Source organism: Vanessa cardui, chromosome 30 (assembly GCF_905220365.1).
Source record: "Vanessa cardui chromosome 30, ilVanCard2.1, whole genome shotgun sequence".
NCBI classification, from domain to species: Eukaryota; Metazoa; Arthropoda; class Insecta; order Lepidoptera; family Nymphalidae; genus Vanessa; species Vanessa cardui.
The window spans coordinates 1,930,787-1,954,885 of NC_061152.1; the positions used below are offsets into that span (position 1 = coordinate 1,930,787).

The 24,099-nt window shown below is 35.1% G+C and overlaps 2 protein-coding genes across 2 annotated transcripts; both read right to left on the reverse strand.

The window, feature by feature from the left end:
• Positions 1 to 2,033: 2,033 nt before the first annotated feature.
• On the reverse strand, positions 2,034 to 11,519 carry LOC124542270. The gene is made up of 2 exons (XM_047120229.1): positions 11,438 to 11,519; positions 2,034 to 8,701 (listed from the first exon to the last, which is right to left on the reverse strand). The coding sequence occupies exons 1-2, from the start codon at positions 11,464 to 11,466 to the stop codon at positions 2,569 to 2,571; spliced, it is 6,162 nt and encodes a 2,053-aa protein (XP_046976185.1). The 5' UTR covers positions 11,467 to 11,519; the 3' UTR covers positions 2,034 to 2,568.
• A 2,711-nt stretch (positions 11,520 to 14,230) lies between these two features.
• Positions 14,231 to 18,256, reverse strand: LOC124542299. The gene is made up of 2 exons (XM_047120263.1): positions 17,898 to 18,256; positions 14,231 to 14,639 (listed from the first exon to the last, which is right to left on the reverse strand). The coding sequence occupies exons 1-2, from the start codon at positions 18,243 to 18,245 to the stop codon at positions 14,250 to 14,252; spliced, it is 738 nt and encodes a 245-aa protein (XP_046976219.1). The 5' UTR covers positions 18,246 to 18,256; the 3' UTR covers positions 14,231 to 14,249.
• Between the last annotated feature and the right edge of the window lie 5,843 nt (positions 18,257 to 24,099).

Consider the following 24,099-nt stretch of genomic DNA (forward strand, 5'->3'; position numbering starts at 1 on the left):
AAGGTTTGGGACATATTCCACCACGTTTATCCAATGGCGTGTTGGAATACACATGTGGCAGAATTTCTATGAAATTCGACATATGTAGGTTTAGTCACGATGTTTTCCTTCACAGACCATAAGATGAATTATAAACACTAATTAAGCACATGAGTATTCAGTGGTGCTTGGATATGAACCCGCAATCATCGGTTAAGATGCACGCGTTCTAACCACTGGGCCATCTCGGCTCACACTTTTCATACAGTGTGTATATTTCATTATGAGTTTTCATGTAAATCCGTAACAAACAAACGATCATACTTTATAAAGTTAGGGTTAGATTTAAATAATAAGAGCTTATATTTAATTAATATTTTTTAATTAAACTTATCAAAAATCATTATAAACAATCGCATGATCGCGTTCTTAAATGTATTCTCGAAATTCGAAATATGTACCTGGAAAAGAAAATATAATTTAATAAAACACATAGCAAAAGCATCTTACTAGGGTTAATTAGGTACTTTAATTATACCCCGGGAACCCCCCCTAGGTGTTGGAGGCGCGCATAGGCAGGCCGACCGTCAGGGCGTCACGGTAGCATGCGTAAGCGATCCCGTGGCGTCCGCCGAAAGACGGAGAGGGTGCCGCTGGTTTTTTAGTGGGTAAACCCGGTGTGCTTGGGCGCACTCGGCGTTCAGGGCTCCGGTGTGTCAAACCCCCCCCCCCCCACTTTCCTTCATGTGGGGGAAGCGCGTAAAGCGTTTTTCCAGCGGTAAAAAAAGGTATTTTAATTATGTATATCAATTAGTTGTGACCGCGAATTTGCTTAAGTTTGAATTTAACAAAGAAGTTATAGTTGTATTTACTCTTTTTACATCAGTAATCTGTCTGTTATGAAATATTATAAGCAGTGGCGGATTTACCAATAGGCTAAGTAGGCTGGAGCCTAGGGCTGCAAATTTAGGGAGGAAACCGGGAAAAAACCGATGTAATGAGGACGATAGAACACAAATCATAAATGTTGCAAAAAAAAGTAGGAGTGGCAAAATGCCTACTAGCGGCAGATTTGTTAATACGTCACTGAGTATAAGCAATAATCATTACACAGTATAAAATAAAGTCGCTTACCGCTGTCTGTCCCTATGTATGCTTAGATCTTTAATACGCAACGGATTTTGATACGGTTTTTATATATTCGAGAGGCAGGTTTTTGTATATTATACATGGACAATATAGTAGAGCTAAACGCTGATAATTTTAGAAGTTTCTAATGTGATGTCGTAAGTTAACAAATTCTGTTGTATATTTAGTATCAGTACTGCACCCGTGCGAAGATGGAGTAGGTCGTTAGTATACGATAATCCAGCTGTTGTATTATTTAAAGAAACATCCTTGCCAGCTCCCTGTCATATATACGCAACTAGCTACCCACCCCGGTTTCGCTCAGGTGCAATGCTAATGTTTGCAATGTAAGCGTAAACATTGTGTTTATCACTTTGGAAACAAATATAATCAGTGTTTCTTTACTATATTGTCCATGTTTTATATACAAAAACCTTCCTCTCGAATCTCTCTATCTATTTAAAAAAACCGCATCAAAATCCGTTGCGTATTAAAGATCTAAGCATACATAGGAACAGACAGTAAGCGACTTTGTTTTATACTGTGTAATGATTATGATGAGAAATTTTAACAATTCTACAATTTCCCTTGTGCCTGTAGTTACACAGGCTCACTATTATATATCAAAGCATTTTGATTATTAGATGAGTTATCTTATATACTAAAAAGCGACTAAGTATACTACAGATTTTTTCTTGTTTATTTACTGTATTATATACAAAAACCTTCGTCCCGAATCAGTATATCTATTAATAGTCATTTCAAAGATACATAAGGACAGACAGCGGTAAGCGACTTTGTTTTATACTATGTAATGATAATGATTATACGACTATACAGCAAAAATCAAATGCCTCCCAAACGCCAGGCACACGACAGTTATCTTTAAAAAAAATTGATTTCGAAGATATTTTCTAACTTACCTATGATTCGTTGTTCACAGTGTTGCAAGATTCAAAAAGTATCCTCAGTTTTATAATTTGATATTTATAATCTGTAATTCTGTGTCTTTATTATCTTTCGTTTATTTTTAGTATATCATTTATTTCAACTTATGAAACAATCATATTGATAGACAATATGTGTGCTTTTCAACTCACTTCACTCCGAGGTCCCAAGTCGATGTAGATTGTCATTAGTTAGTTGTCTGTGTCGTCTCGGGTCTGGTTTGTGCCGTCGTTACTTCTGATCTTCCACAACACAAGTGCGTTAGCTGCTTACATTGGGATCAGAGTAATGTATGTGATGTTGTCTCATCTTTATTATTTATTTAAAATTTCCTCTCCTAAGTTCGTCAAAACAATTTCTATATTACATACATATCAGCAGTACTCGAGACTCAAATTCGTCTTCAATTTGGAATTATCAAAACTAATACTAATATTGATTATTATTAAATAATAATTAATTATAATTCGTATTCTATATCTAGATTTAAAATTAACTTTTATTAATATTGCATCAACTAAGAAATTTAAAAAAGCTTGCGTTAATTGTTCTATCATCTGATCCTCCTTTTAACGCTGGTTTCCTGTAAATCGGTATGATTTGCCGTTCTGGCGAAGCCGGAGGGGTAGGTAGAGGAGGGCTGTAGATAATCCTTTCTATCCTCGTTATAATGTGAGGTATTAAACCGTTCCTTAGTATAATTTCATCCTCTATACTTTCAGGGCTATAAGAACAGTCCCTGGGCACGTATTCAGTTATTTCTGGTAATGGAATTTCCAGTCTAAATACGTATTCATCAGTCAATGGTGTTGGTGGAGTTAACGGCGGTGATATTATACCATTTGTGATATCATATTCATCATTTATATCAGTTTTGATTGATAGACCTGTATCAGATTCGAATGATTTCGATTTAGAAATTGATTCGATTGACCTTTTATCATAATCAGCTTCAATAGATAGCTCGGAAGCCTTGCTCGCTTCGATTTGTCTTCTTTTGGACATCTTCACACGTGATCCTTCCTCTTGATTCACTTGCATACTGAGATTCATATGTGATTCTTGCTCTTGATTTACTTCTCGAAGATTCTCCATGCTCACTTCCATGCTTGTTTGCAGCGATTGAGAATGTAAGTAAGCGTCGCTTTCCACCGCTTCTAAGTGTCTTTCAGCTGATATTTCAACTTTACTACCTATATATTCAGCTTGTGGTGCCTCTGCTTTAGCCGCTGATGATTTTTTACTCGATTTTGTCTTCCGAACTGTTCTTGAACGTCCGCTTGCTTCAATTATAGGTTCTTCTTCAATCGCTAGAACGGTCACGTCTATCCCAGTTTCCATAGTTTGTTTCGTAGCTGCGCTCGCAACAGCCAAATCTGTATGTAAGCTCTGCTGTTCAGATACACTCGTTTCCAATGATTTGGACGTTTTCTGTGATTCGAAATATTGCTTGCTGATGTCTGTTTCAGATTTGTATTCAATTGTTTCTATATCGACGTCTATGATTTCTGAATGTAGCTGTGATGACGCTATATCCTGTAATATTAGGGTGAGACTTGCGTCGAAGTTTTCAACGGTTGATGATTGAAATTTTGATTTCAGTCTGAGCGTTGCTTCTTCGAAAACATCTTCTATGTATTGGAACCTCTTCAAAGAAGGACCTCTGATTCTGAACATGTATTCTTCTATCAGAGGAGTTAGTGCTGATGATGCTAGTGAGAACGAAAACGTACTTATCTCTCCATCTTTAATGAATTCTGACGTTTCACTTGTTGATGATATTATTTTGAGCAGTTCCTCGTCAACTTTTTGATTGAACTCTTCGTCCGTTATAAGCGCTGTGTAACTGAGACTCTCGTCCATGGACTGTTTAAACAGTTTTCTCTTCAAAATTTTCAGTGATTTGTACACATTGGAATCTAATTCGGTTTTCTTCTCATTAAATTCATATTCCGCATACACATCTAATGGTGGCGTTTTCTGTTTAGTAATGGTAACCTCAGCAAAAACTTCATTGACCTTATCATCGTGTTCTTTTGGTAGTTCAACTGTGTAATTCAGGTCGACGTCTTCGAAGTTTCTCGAACCATCTGACACATCGACTATTTCAAGCTTCACGTCTCGAGTTTTTGCTGTCACTGGTTCTTTATTCAAATATTTAAACGATTCTTCCGTAGCTACAGCAACAGCTGTTTGTTCTGCTATCATAGTAGCAGTTGATTCAACCAATGATACATTTATTTGTTTTTCAAGAGATTTTTTTATATCTGGTAACACTAAATCTTCATTAACGGTCTCTTCATACATAATGATTTTGCTTTCTGCAACTTTTAATTCTTCTACATTTATGTGCGCTTCTTGGTTTGTTATTTTATTTGCAGCGAAAGATTGATCTATCGGTTCTTCTGGTATTATAGTAAATGTTTCAGCGATATTTAAGTTCAATTCCTGTAATTTAGTCTGAGGTTGTTTTTCGATTATGTTCTGAACTGCTATATCTTCCTTAACAGACTCCCCTATCGACGTACTAATAGTTTCCAATGAATGTAATTCATTGAAATTAATTTTAATTTTTTCTTCTGACAATTTATTTATTTCGAGAGATACAGCTTTCGGACCTTCTGGTATTACTGCTAACGTTTCAGCAAGAGCATGTCGAGGGCTTTCGATTTCGGATAGTGGTACTTTTTCCTCAACTTTTGGTATCTCTAAGATCTCTTGCTTAGGCTCTTCAGGAGCTACGATAGTGACGGCCGCTGCTTTGCATTCTTCGAAATCAACATTAGGTTCTAATATTGATACTTTATCAATTTCGAATGGTGCATCTTTAGGGCCTTCAGGTAAAATTGATAACGAAATAGGAACGGACAAAGTTGGATTTTCCATCAACGTCTGTGGGACTTTGGCGTCGACTTGTGGTACTTGAAACTCTTCGTGTGGTTCTTCAACGAATACAGTCGTTGTACTCAGAGGTTTGAAATTATCTAATTCAATATGAGGCTGTTCTTTTGAAATCTCAGTCACGTCGAACGAACCCTCTTTGGGTCCTTGGGGTAAGATATCAAGTGACTCTGCAATTGTTAATAATGTAGGTTCGATTAATACTTTTGTTTGTTTCGTGGTCACAGGTTGAACCTCAAAATATTCGTCTTTAGGTCCTTCAGGTATAACAGCCTGTGATTCAGCGAGAGTTAAGACACAACTTTCCAACAAAGTCTGTGGTAACTTCTCAACTACTTTGGGTATATCGAGATTTTCATGCACAGGTTCTTCAGTGTTTACTGTTATAATTTCAGCAGTTTTGAACTCCTCTATACCAATATTAGCTTGTTGGTTTTGTGCCAAAGCCACTTCCAAATCTTTACTCGTCTCTTCCGGTAGTACAGCTAATGTTTCGGCTACAGTGAAGTTTGTTTGTTCGACTAAAGGCAGTGGTTGCATAATTGCGGTATCCTTTATTTCTAAATTTTCGTATTTCGGTTCTAATGGATACACAATACTCGCTTCAGTTGCGTGAAACTCTTGTATTTGAAGACTTGCCTTTCGATTTGTTGTTTTAATTTCACCAACTGGTTCGTTCCTTGGTTCGTTTGGAATTTCCTGTGTCGTTTCAGCGACAGAGAAAACAAAATTCTCCATCAACGACTCAGATTTCTTGTCTTTGATTTCAGGTATGTCGAATGTTTCTGGTTCTTTTTCAAGAACTGATACTTCCAGTACTTCGGCTGCAACGTTAGTTGTTAAGGCTATTTTCGCTTGTTCGAACTGAGGTTTTTGTGCCGTTATACTTTCATTACTTGGTTCTTCCAATGAAACATGAGAAACTTCAGTAGCTATGCTTTGATCGATATTCATCGTAGCTGTTTCCTTACGCGTTTCAGTTACACCTAAAAATTCACTGCTACGTTCTGGGGACGTTGTTGTTGTTTCTGCTACAGACATTGATGTTTTTTCAACGGCAGTCTTTGAAGTTTTACCAGCGGTCTTAGGTATATCAAGAAGTTCTATACTGGCTTCATCGGTAAGAACTTCGGATGTAACTGCGACGGTCTTTGCTGTAACATCAACAATAGGCTGCACTTCGAATGTTTTCGGTTCAGGAACGACGATCTCAACTACTTCGTCCTCTTTTGTTATTACTTCCGAAACTTCCGCAATGGATTTCACTGGTGTCTCGATCGCTGTTTCCGGTAACTCCACTGTGACTTTAGATTCTTCTAGAACTGCACTTTCGTCTTCGTCAACCGATATTTCTGTTATTTCCACAGCTGGTTTAGGAGGTTCTTCAGACATGTACGATTTTTGAGTTACGAATACTTGAGCTTGGAAATAAACCTGTTTCTCTTCCGTTGAAACGTCTGTAGTTTCAGCTATCGATGTAACCGGCATTTCGAGTACAGAATGCGCCTGTTTGCTACTAGTATACTGTTTGTTTTCCATGTGAAGTAGCGGTTCGATGATTTGCGTTATATTTTGAACAGCAAGTTTTTTCGCTACATGCTCGAAGTCAGTTGCATTTCTTATGTATTTCACTGGCTGTGATACAATTTCCTTCAATGAAGAATCTTCAGCAGGTATCAAAGTATCATCCGCGAATGATAGCTTACGGGATTCATCAAATGCGACGTAAACATTCATTTTGTCAGTTGTTTCTAGTAACTCACTTAGTTTCCTCAGTTCCGTCTCTTCAATTAGCTTCTTGCTTTCAGACATTCGTCTCAAATGCTCTTCGAATATAGCATCTTTGTTTGTATATACGTGAGCTTCTACTATGGCTATGTAGATTATCTTGCCGTCTTCGTATCTCATTTCACTTTGCTCGTCATTGCGAATGTTCGAATCTATTTTCGTCGATTTGAATTCAGAACATCGTTTTTCCGTTTTTATTTCTCTTATTTCCATCGATTGAGTCTTAGTTGTCTCGTAGGTTTGGAAATTGTTTTGTTTATTATCACAAGTAGTATAGCTTTGGTAATATATACCCGGTTCTTCGTCTGGTGCACCAGCTTTACTTCTATATGTGTCATATTGTTCAAACTCTTTTTCGAATCTCATTTTATCATATTCATTTTTATCAAAACTCTTTTTATCAAATTCCTGTTTATCAAAACTCATTTTATCAAATTCGTTTTTATCGAATTCCATTTTAACAAAACCTTGTTGATCGGAACCTTCTTTATTGTAACCCATTTTGACAAATTCCTTTTTATCAAAATTATCTGTATCGAATTCCATTCTAACAGAATCACTTTTATCAATTTGCTCCTCAATTCCCGACTTCCTTTGAAGTTCCAATATAACAATGTTCATTTTCTTAGTTAGTTCCTCGGGTTTCATTCCTTCTATTTGAGCTATTTTAGCTCCAGATAGCTTATGTTTTATTATTAGTTCCCCATCCTTTAAAGCTTTTGTAAACACATCTTTTATTTCTTTTCTTTGTTCACTATATTGTCTATCTTCGCTTATAACATATGGAAGAGGCTTAAATGTAACAGATTTGGATAATCTTATCATAACTTTAGTAATGTGTGAGAGAAATGCTTTTTGTAAAACGTTGCCAATGGAAGGGTATGTTGCGCGATGGATATTTAGTATCGTTTGAGCGCCCATCTTGAAAACTCTTTGTTGCGCTAATCTGGTGTTAGATAATCTCGTATCATGCTGTTTAATTGTTGACTGCTCGGTTTCTTTGATGCTGGATCTTTCACGTTTATCAACAGACTCATTGATGTCTTTTATTATATTGGACGTCTTAAATTTCTCAGTTCTATCGCGAACCGTTCCCGGTTTTATCGCCTCTTCGATATCTTGTCTCGTTAATAGCCTTCTCTTTTCAGCTGTCAACCTAGATTCACTTTCGACGTTTGACGTTTCGTAATTTTCTATTTCTTCTGTCAACCTCTCGATTTCTTTGACGACGTCTTCGCTGAAGCTTACCCTTTTCTTTTTTTTATCGAACGATGTTCTTTTTTTTTCTTTATTTATTCTTTCTTCTTTGACAGACTTTGATTCGTTTTGTATTTCTTCGACTTTAGATTCTTTTTGTATTTTAAATTCAGTATTTTCGAATTTAGATTGTAGTTTCGTTTCTGCGATCGTCAGAGCTTTATTGATACTTTTATCTACAATTTTCGAAGCTGTTTCTTTTACTGTATCCCAATCTTTATTTTCCGTATATACAGATTCTTTTTTGGTCATTTCATTTTGTCTTAGTATTTCTTTAGCGATTTCTTTATTTACGTCCGATCTGATCTCCTCCGCGTATCTTGCAGCTTCGTTTTCATAATTTATCTGTTCTGATGCTTTTTTAAGATCAACGTTCAGTATGTTTTGATACAGTCTCTGTAATTTCGATATTTTTTTGCCTTCAGGATCATATTCATCAGATATGGGAAGCTTGAATCTCGCTGACGGAGGTAGATCATCAACATCAATGTGTAGGAATGCATCTTTTAAATTATACTTAGCTTGATCTTCGTAGTTTATATCAGCTTTCGTACCGTTAATATTTCTTTCTTCCACATTTTGTCTATCCGCATAACTTATAGTATATGTTTGTCCTGTGCCTTCAGATGTTTCTAAGTCTTCTTCTGTTATCGGTACATAATATGATTCTGTGTCATCTAATACTGGATCGTAGAGGCCACTGAAAGATACAATAAGTACTGTTAGCAAAATAACTACTAGCTTTACTATTACAATGTGAATTAACCTATAAGGGGTGATTAGATAAAGTTATTCTGTCTTTAACATTCGAAATTCAAATCAATAATGACAGAAAGAGATAGATGATTGTTTAACAACTCCGTTGTTATTCAGTATTTCATACAAAAACAAATACCAAAAAATGGCCGAGAAATACGAGTACAAATGAGTGGAGACTGATTTTTGATATTTTACAAGAAATGCTTAAAAAAATTTTAGTATTACATTATTCTCGGATTACGATGCACAGTCAAATTTGGACCAAAAATTAAATTCAGCCCTTTTTTGAAGTTGATTAATTTGGTGGTCGGGCTGACCCAAGGTCGGCCCTATTGCATTAGCTTTTTAAATCAAATCAAAACATACTTTATTCGTTTAGCTTTTAAAAGCACTTTTGAGTCGTCCCTTCAAAAAAGTAAAGTAAAGTAACAGGCTGTAAATTTCCCACTGCTGGAATAAGGCCTCTTCAATTAAGAAGAGGATTTGGAACATATTCCACCACGCTGTTCCAATGTGGGTTGGTGGAATGCACATGTGGCAGAATGTCGATGAAATTAAACACGTGCAGGTTTCGTCACGACGTTTTCTTCATCGCCGAGCACGAGATGAATTATAAACACAAATTAAGCACATGAGTATTCAGCGGTGCTTGCGTGTGAACTCGCAATCATCGGTTAAGATGCACGCGTTATAACTACGCGGCTATCTCAGCTCATATCAAATCAATATGTATTTTTTTCGAGTAGCCTTTACTTTTAAATCGTCACGTCCGTAATATCGAAAATATCAATATAAAAAGGCCATATTAATGTATATTAAAAACACAATATATTCAGGGTACTTAAAAATACCATAACGGACTTTTTTGAAGAACTTAATAAGTTCTAAAATATTGTAATACGCAATGGCGTAGTTATTATAGGGCCAGGTGCTGCAATGCACGGAGTTCATGGGGCCCTCTAAACTAAACCTTAAGTTTCTAAAGCTAGAAAATCACGAACCTCATAAGTTTTCTTATTTGGTATCTATCATTTTAATGGGTAATTATTAGTTAAATAGGGATGAATTAGAGGGGGTGAGGGTCCGATTCTTTTTCTATAAACCGGGGCCCTTCCTCACCTAACTAAGCCACTTAAGGTTATATTGATCTATCTCGTAGGGTTCAGCCAGCATATCTATAATAAAATTCCGCGGACATTTTTAACTTTGCCGTCTCGTAAGTTCAAATCATTTATAAAAAATACATTGGTAAAAAAGGCGTATTATTCGATACAAGATTTTGTAGATGGTAAAAAAGGGTGGAATTAATACCTGTTGACTTCCAGGCAGAATATATTAATTTAAATAATTGCATTAACTAACATGACTGTATTTTTTTTAAATGTTGAAAAAGAATAACTACTGAGTTTCTTGTTGCTTCTTCTCGGTAGAATCTACTTTCCGAACCGGTGGTAGCTTCACTTAAATGTTAAATGACGATTCAAAAGTGCTTGTAAAAGTCTACTTGAATGAAATAAGTTTTGATTTTATTTAAGTTATCAATTTATATATTTTTTACATTATTCGAAAGATTCGAGTCTCCTTGCAATATTTAAATATTGCAAAGAGACTTTTTATAATATGTCCAAAACAAAAAAAGTCGATGAATTTTTTTGCTATTATTTATACTTTAGCTGTGATTATATTTATAAAAGGTTTTTATGTTTAATCAATAATCTTCATATTAGGTTACAGTAAAATTAATCTATTTAAATTTTTAGAATCTATAGTTTATAATAAAATATAATTGGTTGAAATATATATTTATTGTAGGATTAAAGTCGTTAAGTATTGGAAAAACCGTAATCGTATTAAATATTTACGATTTGTTTTATTTAATTATAATTAAAGTAATCATACCGTTTTTATTTTTATGTTAATATTCAATCTATTGAAATTTTCAACGCTATAAAATAATTACGTTTAAAAATATTAAAAAATAATCTTACAATATTATTTTTGATTTAGAAATAGCAACTTTTTAGTAGAGCCTTGTTTGTATTGAAACTAGAAAATAAAAAAAATAATTTAGACTTTTTCAATTCATTATTTGAAGTTTAAAATTTGTCAACTTTTAACAAAAGGTTTTTAAAAAGTGCGACCGAAACAAAATATTTAAATAAAAACAATTTATTTCTTAAAAAATAAAGTCTTGAACACGTTTTTATATTTATATTTAAAAAAAATTAAAATGCATTCTCACATAACGTAATACGAACTAATTTTAAAATAATTTAAAAATAGAATACTTTATATTTAAATCTCTATTTATAAAATAACATTATTGTTATCGAACACGAATGTATAAATTTGAATTCCGAATATTTATGTATTTGTTTTTTTAAATTGTATTATCATTTTTAAGCAACAGAAGTAGTTTTTCAGCTCACGATATTTTTTTTTTTAATAAATATTATTTAAACCTTTAAAATAATTTAATTTTTTTTTTGATTATTATAAAACACTGCACGAAATTGATTTAATTTATTTATTCACAGACGAATAGATTTAATTTTTTTTTAATATTACGCGTAATGCACTTTGGCTAAAACATTGGATGACGTAAAATTTTTTTTATATATACAATGTTACACATACAAATATAACACACACATATACAATATAACATAATTCTCACTGATTTTTGTAAAGAAGATAAAAGCGCATTCTGAAATGACCAAATAATATATTTCACACTGTTTTGATGTAGGGCCAATTCTTGAATGATTTTTTTATAGTTTACTATAACGTAACCCTTCTGTACTTACCGACGCTGCCAACTTTCAACGGCTGCATTCCACTGGCAAACCAACGCGATATAATATGACAAGCGACATTTATTGGACAACATCACATACATTACTCTGATCCCAATGTAAGCAGCTAACGCACTCGTGTTGTGGAAGATCAGAAGTAACGACGGCACAAACACCCAGACCCAAGACGACATAGACAACTAATGATAATAATCTACATCGACTCAGCCGAGAATCGAATCCGGGACCACGAAAACCGGTGTACCTACACTTTTGATTTAAGTGTAAAAAACCAACTCGAAAATATATTTTTTTTTATTTATTTTGCAAAAATGTAGATTGTCTATTTTGCAATGATGTAAATACATAGAACTGGCAAGAAATTCCGTAATTACTCTTTTCTAATTTAAAATACTTCATTTCATTTAATTTATTTAACTAGCGTATACGAATTCCACAAACGTATAGAATACATGTATTATCTATGTGTTGTAACCCAACCAATCAGAGCACCCGGTTGAAAGAGGCTATGGTAAGTATTGATTTAATTCATACAAAGGAAATTCAACCTTATTTCCCAAAGAATAAAATGTATATTGCAATACATTTGTGACAACGAGGATTTGTAATTCATCTCTTCAACATTCATGGTCTCCTGGTAGGATGTTTTGGTTCGAACGTGCAATATATCTTTAATATGCGCCCCGTGACTTGCCTCGTTTATTTAATTTATATATGTTTGTTTTATTTACATATATATAATATATATGTAAATGTAATGTAATGTGTATGTGGGTAATGATCATCATCACTATATCATGATCATGATATTTTATATATTTAAATTATATGTATATGTAAGAGCTGAGATGGCCAAGTGTTGGAACGTGTGCATCTTAACCGATGATTTCGGGTTCAAAGCCAGGCAAGCACCACTATATATATATGCTTAATTTGTGTTTATAATTCATCTAGTGCTCAGTGAAGGAAAACGTCGTGAAGAATGCATGTGTCGAATTTCATCGAAATTCTGTCACAACCCGCATTGGAGCAGCGTGGTGGAATATGTTCCAAACCCTCTCCTTAATGGAAGAGGAGGCCTTAACCCAGCACTGGGAAATTTACAGGCTGTTGCTTTACTTTACTTTTACACAGAAACCTTAACAAATTATATACCTAAACTTTCCTTATGAATCTATTTGTCTATTAGTGAAAACCGCATGAAAATCCTTTCAGTACTTTTGGATTATATCACGAACATACATACATACAGACGCGACTGCTTACTTTGTTATATAATATGTAGTGATAAATAAATATTGGACAACATCACATACATTACTCTGATCCCAATGTAAGTAGCTAACGCACTTGTGTTGTGGAAGATCAGAAGTAACTAACCGTTACACAACAGTACATTTAAATAACAGTACTCAGTATTGTTGTGTTCCGGTTTGAAGGGTGAGTGAGCCAGTGTAACTACAGGCACAAGGGACATAGCATCTTAGTTCCCAAAGTTGGTGGCACATTGACCATGTACGGAATAGTTAATATTTCTTATAACATCATCATTGTCTATGGGTTATGGTGACCACTTACCATCAGGTGGCCCATATACTCGTCCGCCAACCTATATGAAAAAAACGACGGTACAAACACCCAGACCCGAGACGACGTAGACAACTAATGACAATCTACATCCACCCGGGACCTCGGAGTGGCGTACCCATGAAAACCGGTGTACACACTACGACCACGGAGGTCGTCATATACATAATATTGTTGCTTATTGCAACACTAAGCATACCATAATAAAAACATGCCGAAGGGGTTTTTGGGGTCCAAATTTATAAGTAGTCTTCAAAATGACTAGAGAAATAAATAAAGACACAGATGATTTAAAAATAAGTTTATTTTTCTTATTATAATAATATGTACAAAAGTAATACGTCGTATGTGAAATTCACAGATACATGCCTTCATTTACTAATTGGACATTTTTCCACCAAGATTAATGAAGGCAATTTAAAATATTATATAACCAATAATAGGCTATTTGACAATGCAAAAATAAAGAGTCAATTATTGTAATCAGTGTATATTATGAGCTTAAAAATGGTTATTTATTAACGAAAGTTGAAAATAATACTTAATTTATTCGAAAATCCATAAATAAAAATGCATTTTTTCAAACGTTTGTCACGTGACACAAAACGCTCCTGATTGGCCGGGCTTATGATGAAGTCACTTGCTTGTTAACCTTGCTTGTCTACTATATGTACCACAGATTAAAATACGGGCAAGTGACGTCACCGACCCATTACAACGCCATATAGTCTAATTAGCGTTTTCGCGCGCTATTTAAACATGGAATTTTAAATATGATATTTTTCGGAAAATAGCTACTTGAAATAAAAAAACAACTTTTACTGGGTTCCTTAACTCCAACTAAATAATATAAAATAGATTTTAAAAACCAGTCAAATAGCACACATTGCTCTGATCCCAATGTAAGCAGCTAACGCACTTGTGTTGTGGAAGATCAGAAGTAACGACGGCACAAACACCCAGACCCGAGACGACACAGACAACTAATGAACTTTTTCTATATCCACTCAACCGGTAATTAAAACAGGGTACTCGGAGTGGTATACCCATGAAAAAATGTTTACACTAATCGAGCATGGCGGTATTTTAAGGGTCACTGTCATGTTTATGCGTTCTTGGTAATGACGTCGAGGAGCACGGCATGTTCTGTTCATGACATTCAGTATAGAACAATTGATTTATCCTAATCATCATGTAATCCCTCCGTTCCTCTGAGAGTTTGCGCATCTTCTTTGCTATCAGCTTCCCAAATATATTGCACTCATCATCTTCTTCGTAATGGGTCATTTGTTTGACCTGGTCTGTTTGTTGAGGTCCGGGATGCCTCTTGGAAATTGGACTGGATTGCAATTGTGGTTGAGATGGGTTGGTGCTGTGGAATGTTGCTTGTGCGGAATACTTTTGCTCTTGGCTCGATTCATCTGAATCATCAATGCTTATCTCATCTATATCTTGGTTATGTTGGTGTTCTTTATCCTGGAAATATATATTATTTATAATAGTTATTATTACATCGTTAAGTAATTTATTTCAATCACTTAGGGCACGGCTAGTTTCTGTTTCTAAATTTCATTATAAACTAGCTGTGCCCGCGAGCTTGTACGCCTTTGAATGTAACAAAACAAATATATTATTGCAGCCTAAGTTACTCCCTATTATATTAGTTATCTGCCAGTGAAAGTCCCGTCAAAATCGGTCCAGCCGTTCCAGAGATTAGCCGTAACAAACAGACAGACAGACAGACCGACAAAAATTGGAAAAATATGCTATGTTGGTATATGTACTGTGTATACATACATATGGGCTATAAAAAAGGGCTATTTTAATATTACAAACAGACACTACAATTTTATTATATGTATAGATTATTAGTGAGTAGTTTTTTTTTGTATTGGATATTGTTTTTAATTAATTTTGTTGGAATTTTAAACAGCGATCTTCAGTACGAATTCGTTCATGTTCGAATACGAATTTCCACCAGCGTCCTTTCTGGTCATTTTATTTGGTTGCTTTGTAAAAAGTTCCTAGTTTTTATACAATTTTGAAAAGAAGACTGTAATAGCCGGAGAAAGACCACAGTGGCGTGCGCTTGAAGAGGCTTATGTCCAGCAGTGGACGAAAAAGGGCTGATGATGATGATGAAGTAGATGGTTATATTTTTAAAATAATCTGCACGATAAGTTTCATAATGCTTTCTTTTTGTTTTAAGGCATTTTTGAAGAAGAAAATATTTCAATAATATCCTTTTCTGTCTCCAATTAAATTTGGATTAGCACTAGTTATCAAATAAAATAAATATATCAAAATCGCTTCACCCAGTCAAAAGTAATGAGGTGATAAACATAAAAAATACATTCGAATTGATAATCTCCTCCTTTTTGAAGTCGGTTGAAAATAACATGTTGCCAATGAGTGGGGAATTCCCCAAATTTCGGGGAATCGCTAGTCCATCGGGGATTGTCACTATGTGAGGAAAAGGAGGGGAATTTTGTAATATATTTATATTATACCAAAACGATGGATGATTGATTGATTGTTTAGCCGTAGTTTTGATAGTACGAAAATTTGAAATTGTAGTCGATTATTAGTTAGTATTTTTTTATGGTGTAGGTTAGCGGACGAGCGTATGGGCCACCTGTTGGTAAGTAGTCACCATCACCCATAGACAATGACGTTGTAAGAAATATTAACTATTCCTTACATCGTCAATGCGCCACCAACCTAAGCTAAGTTGTTGTCCCTTGTGCCTGTAGTTACACTGGCTAAGTATGTTTCCTTTATTTCTGTGTGGGGAATTGGGTAAATTTTTCCCCGAATTTGGGGAAGTTCGCTTAAATTTTTGGGAAATTAGGTGAATTTGCATTGGCAACCCTGGTCCTGACTGACTGATTCATCATCGCGGAGCGTAAACTATTAAAGTCAAGGCCTTGAAATTTGGTGAGTAGGATCGTTTTATTGAGTAGAAAGTCACTACGAAAGGAAATTTGGAAATTCTACCCCTAAGGGGTGAAATACGTATGGAAATTTTGTATGTTTTGTAATGTTTGTATGTAAGACCAGTAGCGGTGCAAGATCGAATCTTAATGTGGACAAGATAAAGTTTACGAGGCACTTGATTTTTTTTCCAGTACTCTGATCGAACTGTAGTGTTGTATTTTTTCAAATTTGGGCACGAGGCCCTTTGCACGAGGCCGCGAGGCCGTGGCTGTTTGTTACCAGTGGCGGCGCAAGACCGAATCTCAATGTGAGATGTGATAGAGTTTGCGGGGCCCTTGTTTTTTTCAAATTTCGGGTGCAAGGCCATTTGCATTGTGAGGCCTCACGGCCTCACGGTGCCACTGTGTAAGACCGTCATTTTTTGACTTAAAAACATGAAACTTTCTTTATAGATCGGTGATTAAAAACAGCTACGTATTCAAGCGTTTCTAGGTATTCTTAAGGGTTAATTCCCCTAAAGGGTGTATATAATACACACCAAAAAGATATAAAAATATATCTAAAGTAAATCTGTAAATATATTCAACTTTCTCACGAGTGACGCCGCGGACAACAGCTAGTGTTTAAAACGAAACCGTGTGACAGAGAGAGAAAGATAGTCTGCACTGTTTCTTTACGTCACGATTTGTACAGAACTATTTAATTGTAAGCGTCCTTTGATTGAAATATATGTGACCTCCTTCGTTCAAACAAAGCGAATGTGACAATAATCTTATACAAATATGAAATTCAAAAGAATCGTTAAAGAGTGGTTAGAACGCGTGCATCTTAACCGATGATTGCGGGTTCAAATCCAGGCAAGCACCACTATATACATGTGCTTAATTTGTGTTTATAATTCATCTCGTTTCATCTCGTGACGTAAATTTTATTCTCATTTATTATTCCTTATTTCTTATCTCTTGTACATTATTTTTTTCATTGTGTGTGGCTTTAGTTGACTGAGACCGCGGGAATGACATGATCTGTTTCAATGGTATAGTATACTAGCCACAAGCCCAGGCTTCGCACAGTTACTTGATATATATCGTTATGTTACGACCAGATAACATAAAATCACTATAAATTGTAGCCTATAAGTTATTTTATTGTATAACCTATATTACTGTAAAATTTAATACAAATCCAAAACTCTGCCTCATGTGTACAAACCGCATTGGAACAGTGGTGGAATATGTCCCAAATATACTCCTCAAAGAGGCCTCAGCCCAGGAGTGGGAAATTTACAGGCTGTTGTTGTTTAATGGTACACCTTTTAGGACAATTTTTTTATTTATTTTTATTTTATGGAATAGGTTGGCGGACGAGCATATGGGCGACCTGATGGTAAGTGGTCACCATCACCCATAGACAATGACGCTGTAAGAAATATTAACTTATAATATTAAATTCCTTACATCGCCAATGTGCCACCTACCTTGGGAACTAAGATGCTATGTCCCTTGTGCCTGTCATTACACTGACTCGCCCTTCAAACGGGAACACAACAACACTGAGTACTGTTGTTTAGCGGCAGAATATCTGATGAGTGGGTGGTACCTGTCCAGGCGGGCTTGCACAAAGCCCAACCACCAAGAAAACACGTTAATTATCATTGTTTTGTTTTGTTGCTGTTTTTTTGTAGATTAATTTAGTTAGTAGTTATAAATGTTTTTCTTTTTTACACTTTTTATTGTGTCTCCTGTCCTAATAAACATTTCTTTCTTTCTTTATTTCCTATATCATAAAAAATCGTACCTCAGCACTAACCGGAAGTGTGCATTTGTAAACGGTTCCCAGGAAACTATCCATTAGTGAATAAGCGAACCACGTCGGTCGGTAAAGTTCAGACTTCCCCGCAGGCGCCTCCGACTTCTTGATCTTCGTCCTGTACCCCCTATACGCAGCCATCAGAGATTCCTTCTTCTTCTTCAGCTCTTGAACCGTGCAGGGTTCCCCTAATTTATCCCTAATATCTGTCCACGCGTCGCTCAGACGCGTCTTGTTTTTATGGGACCGATGTTTTGGGTCCCATATACAAGGATGCGTTTGATATAGTTCCAGAAAACGCAAGACGGTTTCATTTGTCCAATCCATGTTGGACATACGTCCGTACTGCTCGGCAGCGCGGACTACACTGAACGCTGAGGCCAAATCTATTGAAACGAATATTCGTACAGTACGACACAACTTAGATGTCGCATCGGCAAAATTCGTAAAACCGATCGCATCCGAATTGAGTACGCTATCCCAAATTATCAATATTTATTTCTTACTAGCCGTGCACACGACCTTGTATATTTGAATTTAACTTAAACTCAAACTCAAATTACTTTATTCAGTATAGAAGTATTATACTTTCTTATTGATGGTCAATTGTAACACTACCACCGGTTCAGAAAAGAAAATCCCCTTATCTGAGAAGAACCGGCGAAAGAAACTCAGCGGTTTTTTTTGTCTCATATATTATATAAACAATTTAATATGAAATGAAATAGCCAGGAGGCGATCGTTTCATTCCCAAGGTGTGCTATCGATCATAAACACAGTGGAGTTACTGACGCTATGCAGTCGAGTAACAGAAGTAACAAGTTTGTGCTTGTTCCTTGTACCAATTTTATGAGTATCACATTTTCTCATAGAATCATTAATATTTTTTCGTACATTCAAAAAAAAGTATTGTAGCCTAAGTAACTCCTTATTATATCAGTTATCTGTCAGTGAAAGTCCCGTCAAAATCGGTCCAGTCGTTCCAGAGGTGTGTTTGGTATATGTACCGTGTATACATACATATGCATTGAGTAAAACAGGGCTGTTTTAATATTACAAACAGACACTCCAATTATATTATTTGCATATAGATGTGAATATGATCTTTACACAAACGCAATAACTTGTAATACCACATGACCTAATTTATTCGTCAATTCGACGCGTCGCTTTACACGCACTCGCTGTCTCGGGTCGAACTGACGCGGGAATCTATAGCGACGAATAGCGTCGAGTGGCGCGATAGGGAGCTGTTTCTATTGCTTGTGTGAATCGGCAGTAATCGGTTTTATTGAATTTGCCGATGCTACATCTAAGTTGTGTCGTACTGTTTGACGTACTTAAATAAAACCCGTTTCGATATTTGAGCTCTTTGCTATATTTATACGAATAAAGCAAATATGTATGTGTGTGTAAATGTGTATTTGAACTATTTGTGCAAACGAAACGCCGCCATTTTTGTGACGTGTCAATTGCAAATGGCGGGCAGGCGTCAGTGTTGATTGAAATCATGAGTCATTTGATGTTATGGAATTAATTATTTTATATAACGATTATTCGTCGATTTGAAAGATTTTGTTTTTTTTTTTATATTTTATTACTAAATCAAAATCAAAATAAACTTTACTTAAGTATTTTACAAGCACTTTTGAATAGTCATTCAACAATTAAGTGAAGCCACCACCGGTTCGGAAAGTAGATTCTACCGAGAAGAACCGGCAAGAAAATCAGTAGTTACTTTCTTTCAACATTTAAAAAAAATACTGTATTTGTTAAATACAATTTACATATTATGTAAGTAAGAGATATCCTGCCTGGAATTACTTTTTGTGTTACTTACAAAAAGTATTAGGCGAACATAAAACTTAAGAACTATATTAATTATCAATACTAAATCGTTCGAACAACATATAATAATTCAATAATAATAATAATCTTTTATAAACTTCTTAACGTAAATATCACAAAACAAATAAAAGGTTTGACGAATAAAATATTTGTGTATTTGGGTTAAGGCTTCGTTGGGTACTATGTACACCACACACCGATAGATGGCGTTGTAAATATTCGAAGAATATCTTAATTTTTTATATATTACTAGTAATCGCCCGCGGTTTCGTTCGTGTTTTATAGTGTTGATTATCATGTTTTAGGCAAAAAAGTAGCCTATGTCCTTTTTAGGAGTTATATATATTATGGGGGATAAAATGAGGAATCATGTTAACTCTAATCTTTAATTTTATTTCAATCAGTCGAAAATCTAAGAAGTTTCAAAAACTTTCATCCCCTCTTTATCCCCATAGGAGTGGAATTTATGAAAATCCTTTCCGAATATCTCATATTTAGATATTTATCAAAAATCCGATATTTAAGTTCTTTGCGAGTCCTGTTTAATCCTGTTTCATCATCATCATCCTGCTACCCTCATCCCGATTTATTTGAGGTCGTCGCAGCATGTTATCTTCCATACTTCGCTCATCTCACAAGTAGCATTCTTTCCAGCCTCTTCATCTTTCTTAAGACCTTTCTCACAATATGTTCCTCATTCCTCCGCATAACATACCATGATAGCCTCCTTCCACATAATTTCTCGGGTATAGGTACCACTTTCAAACTTCACTTATTTTTTTTTATGGTTACGATAAAATTGAGCTGAGATGGCCCAGTGGTCAGAACGCGTGCATCTTAACCGATGATTTCGGATTCAAACCCAGGCTAGCACCACTATATATATGCGCTTAATTTGTGTTTATAATTCGTCTCATGCTCGGCGGTGAAGAAAAACATCGTGAGGAAATCTGCATGTGTCTAATTTCATCGAAATTCTGCCACACGTGCATTCCAACCCGCATTGGAATAGGGGTGGTGAAATATGTTCCAAACCTTCTACTCAAAGGGAGTGGAGAAGTTAGCCCAGCAGTGGGAAATTTATGGACGGACTGTTTAGATAAAAAAAAATATCGGCAGTTACGGAGGAGAGCCATGATGAGTCACGGGGAAATATAGCCACGTTTAAACCATAACATAATACCAGGATACTATGAAACCTAAGAGATGTCATATTCAATATGCGTCAGACTTTTTTGTTCCATAATGAACCTTATTGATTAATGGGGTAAGGTTACAAGTCAATTTGAGGAATACTACTAAATAAAAATGCACCGTAGTCGGCCTTTTTTATCCGGATATGTCGGACTTAATAATTGTAATTGTGACGAAATAATTTGTAACGAGTGGCTTTGTCTTGTACTCGGTAAATATTATTCAATTAGAATATTTACTATCTGCAGAGGTAAATTTATGTTGATGGTATATACCCAGAAAAAGAAATATCTAATCTAGATTTTTTTATTAACAGGATAATTTATTTAACTTTATCTACTGAGCTGGTAGAATCTACATTCCGAAACGGTGGTAGCTTCACTGAATGTAGTTGTTTTTTTGTTGTTTTGGAATAGGTTGGCGGACGAGCATTTGGGCCACCTGATGGTAAGGTGTCACCATCACCCATAGACAATAATGTAAGATATATTAACTATTCCTTACATCGTCAATGCGCCACCGACCTTGGGAACTAAGTAAGATCTTATGTCCCTTGTGCCTATAGTTACACTGCCTCACTCACCCTTCAAACCGGAACAAAAATACTGCGTACTGTCGTTTAGCGGTGGAATATCTGATGAGTGGGTGGCACCTACCCAGGCGGGCTTGCCCAAGGCCCTACCACGAAGTAATTTATTATTTTGAAAAAGTCTATTTAATATGTGTGTATTTAATATAAAAATAACAGCTTTATATTAAATTCCTATGTATGTTAGTTAGCGAATACATTTTTTTTTGCGAAAAGCTAAATAAATCAAAGGTTTGGATCACATTCAGGCTATAATAATAATAATTATGGAAAAATAGTGAGCTTCTGGTCGGTTCTTCTCGGTATACGGTAATATTTAAAGAAAATTTAATGTAAGCTAAATAAAAAAAATATGAAAATAAAAATGTGAGGTCACGTTTAAACCAAAATATCAGATACTAGGAACGCATGAATATACTAGAGGTCGACGAGCGTTCGTTAACCGTATATAGATATCGTGCATTGTAAAATGAAGCTTATTCTCCGTGCAACACGGCTGAATTTTCTTTAAACTTCAGTGATACCGATTGGATCTCTTTTATCCGGGTTGGTTTGAATATGTTTTTCCGTTAATTTTTAATTAATTTAAACATATCACTTTAATGACTGAATATTAAATAATAATTATTAATATTAAACTCATATTATTGATTGTAATTAGTTAAATATAACTCACAAACAAAAAAATCAGATAGATAGAAAGATTGGGATTTTTAACCGACTTAAAAAAGGAGGTTATCAATTCAACTGTATTTTTGTGTTTTTCTTGACGCATATTAAATTTGACATCTCTTAGGTTTCATAGTATCCTGGTATTATGTTATGGTTTAAACGTAGCTGTATTTCCCCGTGACTCCTCATCATGGGCTCCCCGTAATAACCGATATTTTTTTATCTAAACAGTCCGTCCGTAAAATTCCCACTGCTGGGCTAAGGTCTCCCTTTGAGGAGACGGTTTGGAACATATTCCATCACGCTGTTCCAATGCGGGTTGGTGAAATGCACATGTGGCAGAATTTCAATGATATTAGACACATGCAGGTTTCCTCACGATGTTTTCCTTCACCGCCGAGCACGATATGAATAGTGGTGCTTGCCTGGGTTTCAACCCGAAATCATCGGTTAAGATGCACGCGTTCTAACCACTGGGCCATCTCACCCATAAAAATGTTAATAAATTTTGTTCGGTCCTTTATTGTCATTTTGTCGTTTTATATTTTATATTTTTACTTAACATCAGTGTGGTCTTTATTTTTGTTTAAATACATGTCCAGCTGAATTGTTTATAATAGTTTAAGGTTTATCGATAGAATAAGGTCCTAAATTCACCGCGTGAGGCTCTAATGTAGAGGTTTCTAGAAATGTCAATTTGACTTAACATATAAAATGTTTCACACTATACTTGTACACTGGAAGGTCATTGTGCATGCTGCTTTGGTTAGATAATACCCTCTTGTCAGAACTACCGCCAAACAGTACTTAGTATTGTTGTGTTCCGGTTTGAAGGGCGAGTGTGTACTATTTTAACAAAACAAATAAATATGCACTAAAAAGTAATAAAAATAATTACGTATTCTACCTATTTTTTAGATTAAAGTAAAATTTAATAAAAAATATTAGACTAACTTATAAGTCGATTTGCGATTACATAATATACCTAGTTATATATTGATATGTTTGGAGTAGGTGTCAGCCAAGAAAACCCTACAGTATATCTATCAAAAAACAATACGAGATAGTTTAAGAAGTATTTATAAATGGGACCACATGGGAAGCACTAGCTTTCGAACAAACAAATATATTAAAATCTGTCTACCCAGTGAAAAGTTATGAGGTACAAACATAAAAAATACAGACGAATTGATAACCTCCTCCTTTTTGAAGTCGGTTGAGAAAACCTGTCAGTATCCCACGGCTGGGTTAAGTTGGGTTCTCCTTATAAGAAGTTTGAAGTCAAATTACAGATTAGTGGGGGTACACGTGTGGCAGAGAATTTAATTTAAAATTAGACAGTTATCCACCGATCAAGAGTTAAATTTTATCAGCACAAATAACACACAGACAGTTTTCTGATTTCTTAACTTTATTTTTGTACCCTCTGTAGCTTGCAAATAACGATGTTTTTTTGTTTTTTAAGTCATCAATGGGTATATTCCCATCAGTTCACTTAGACGACACCACGCATCATGGTTTTTTAGTTTATTTTTGTAGTCTTTTAAATTTGTATTCCATAGCACGGGTTCCGCTTGAATGGTTTGAATTGCCTGGGTTTGAACTCGTGATCAATATTAACGCTTTCTAACTACTGAGAGCAATCATGAGAGAGCGTTACGGGAAAATTGAGTCACGTTTAAACCAAAACATAATACCAGGATTCTATGAAACCGCGGAGATGTTATATTCGATATATTTTTCAAGCCTTCGTTGTTCTATAATTAACCTTATTGATATTGTACTGAGGTTGAAAATCAATTTGAATATATTGTACGAAATAAAAATGCACCGTACTCGGCCTCTTTTAACCGGATGTTTCGGAATTAATAATTGTATTTTATTAAA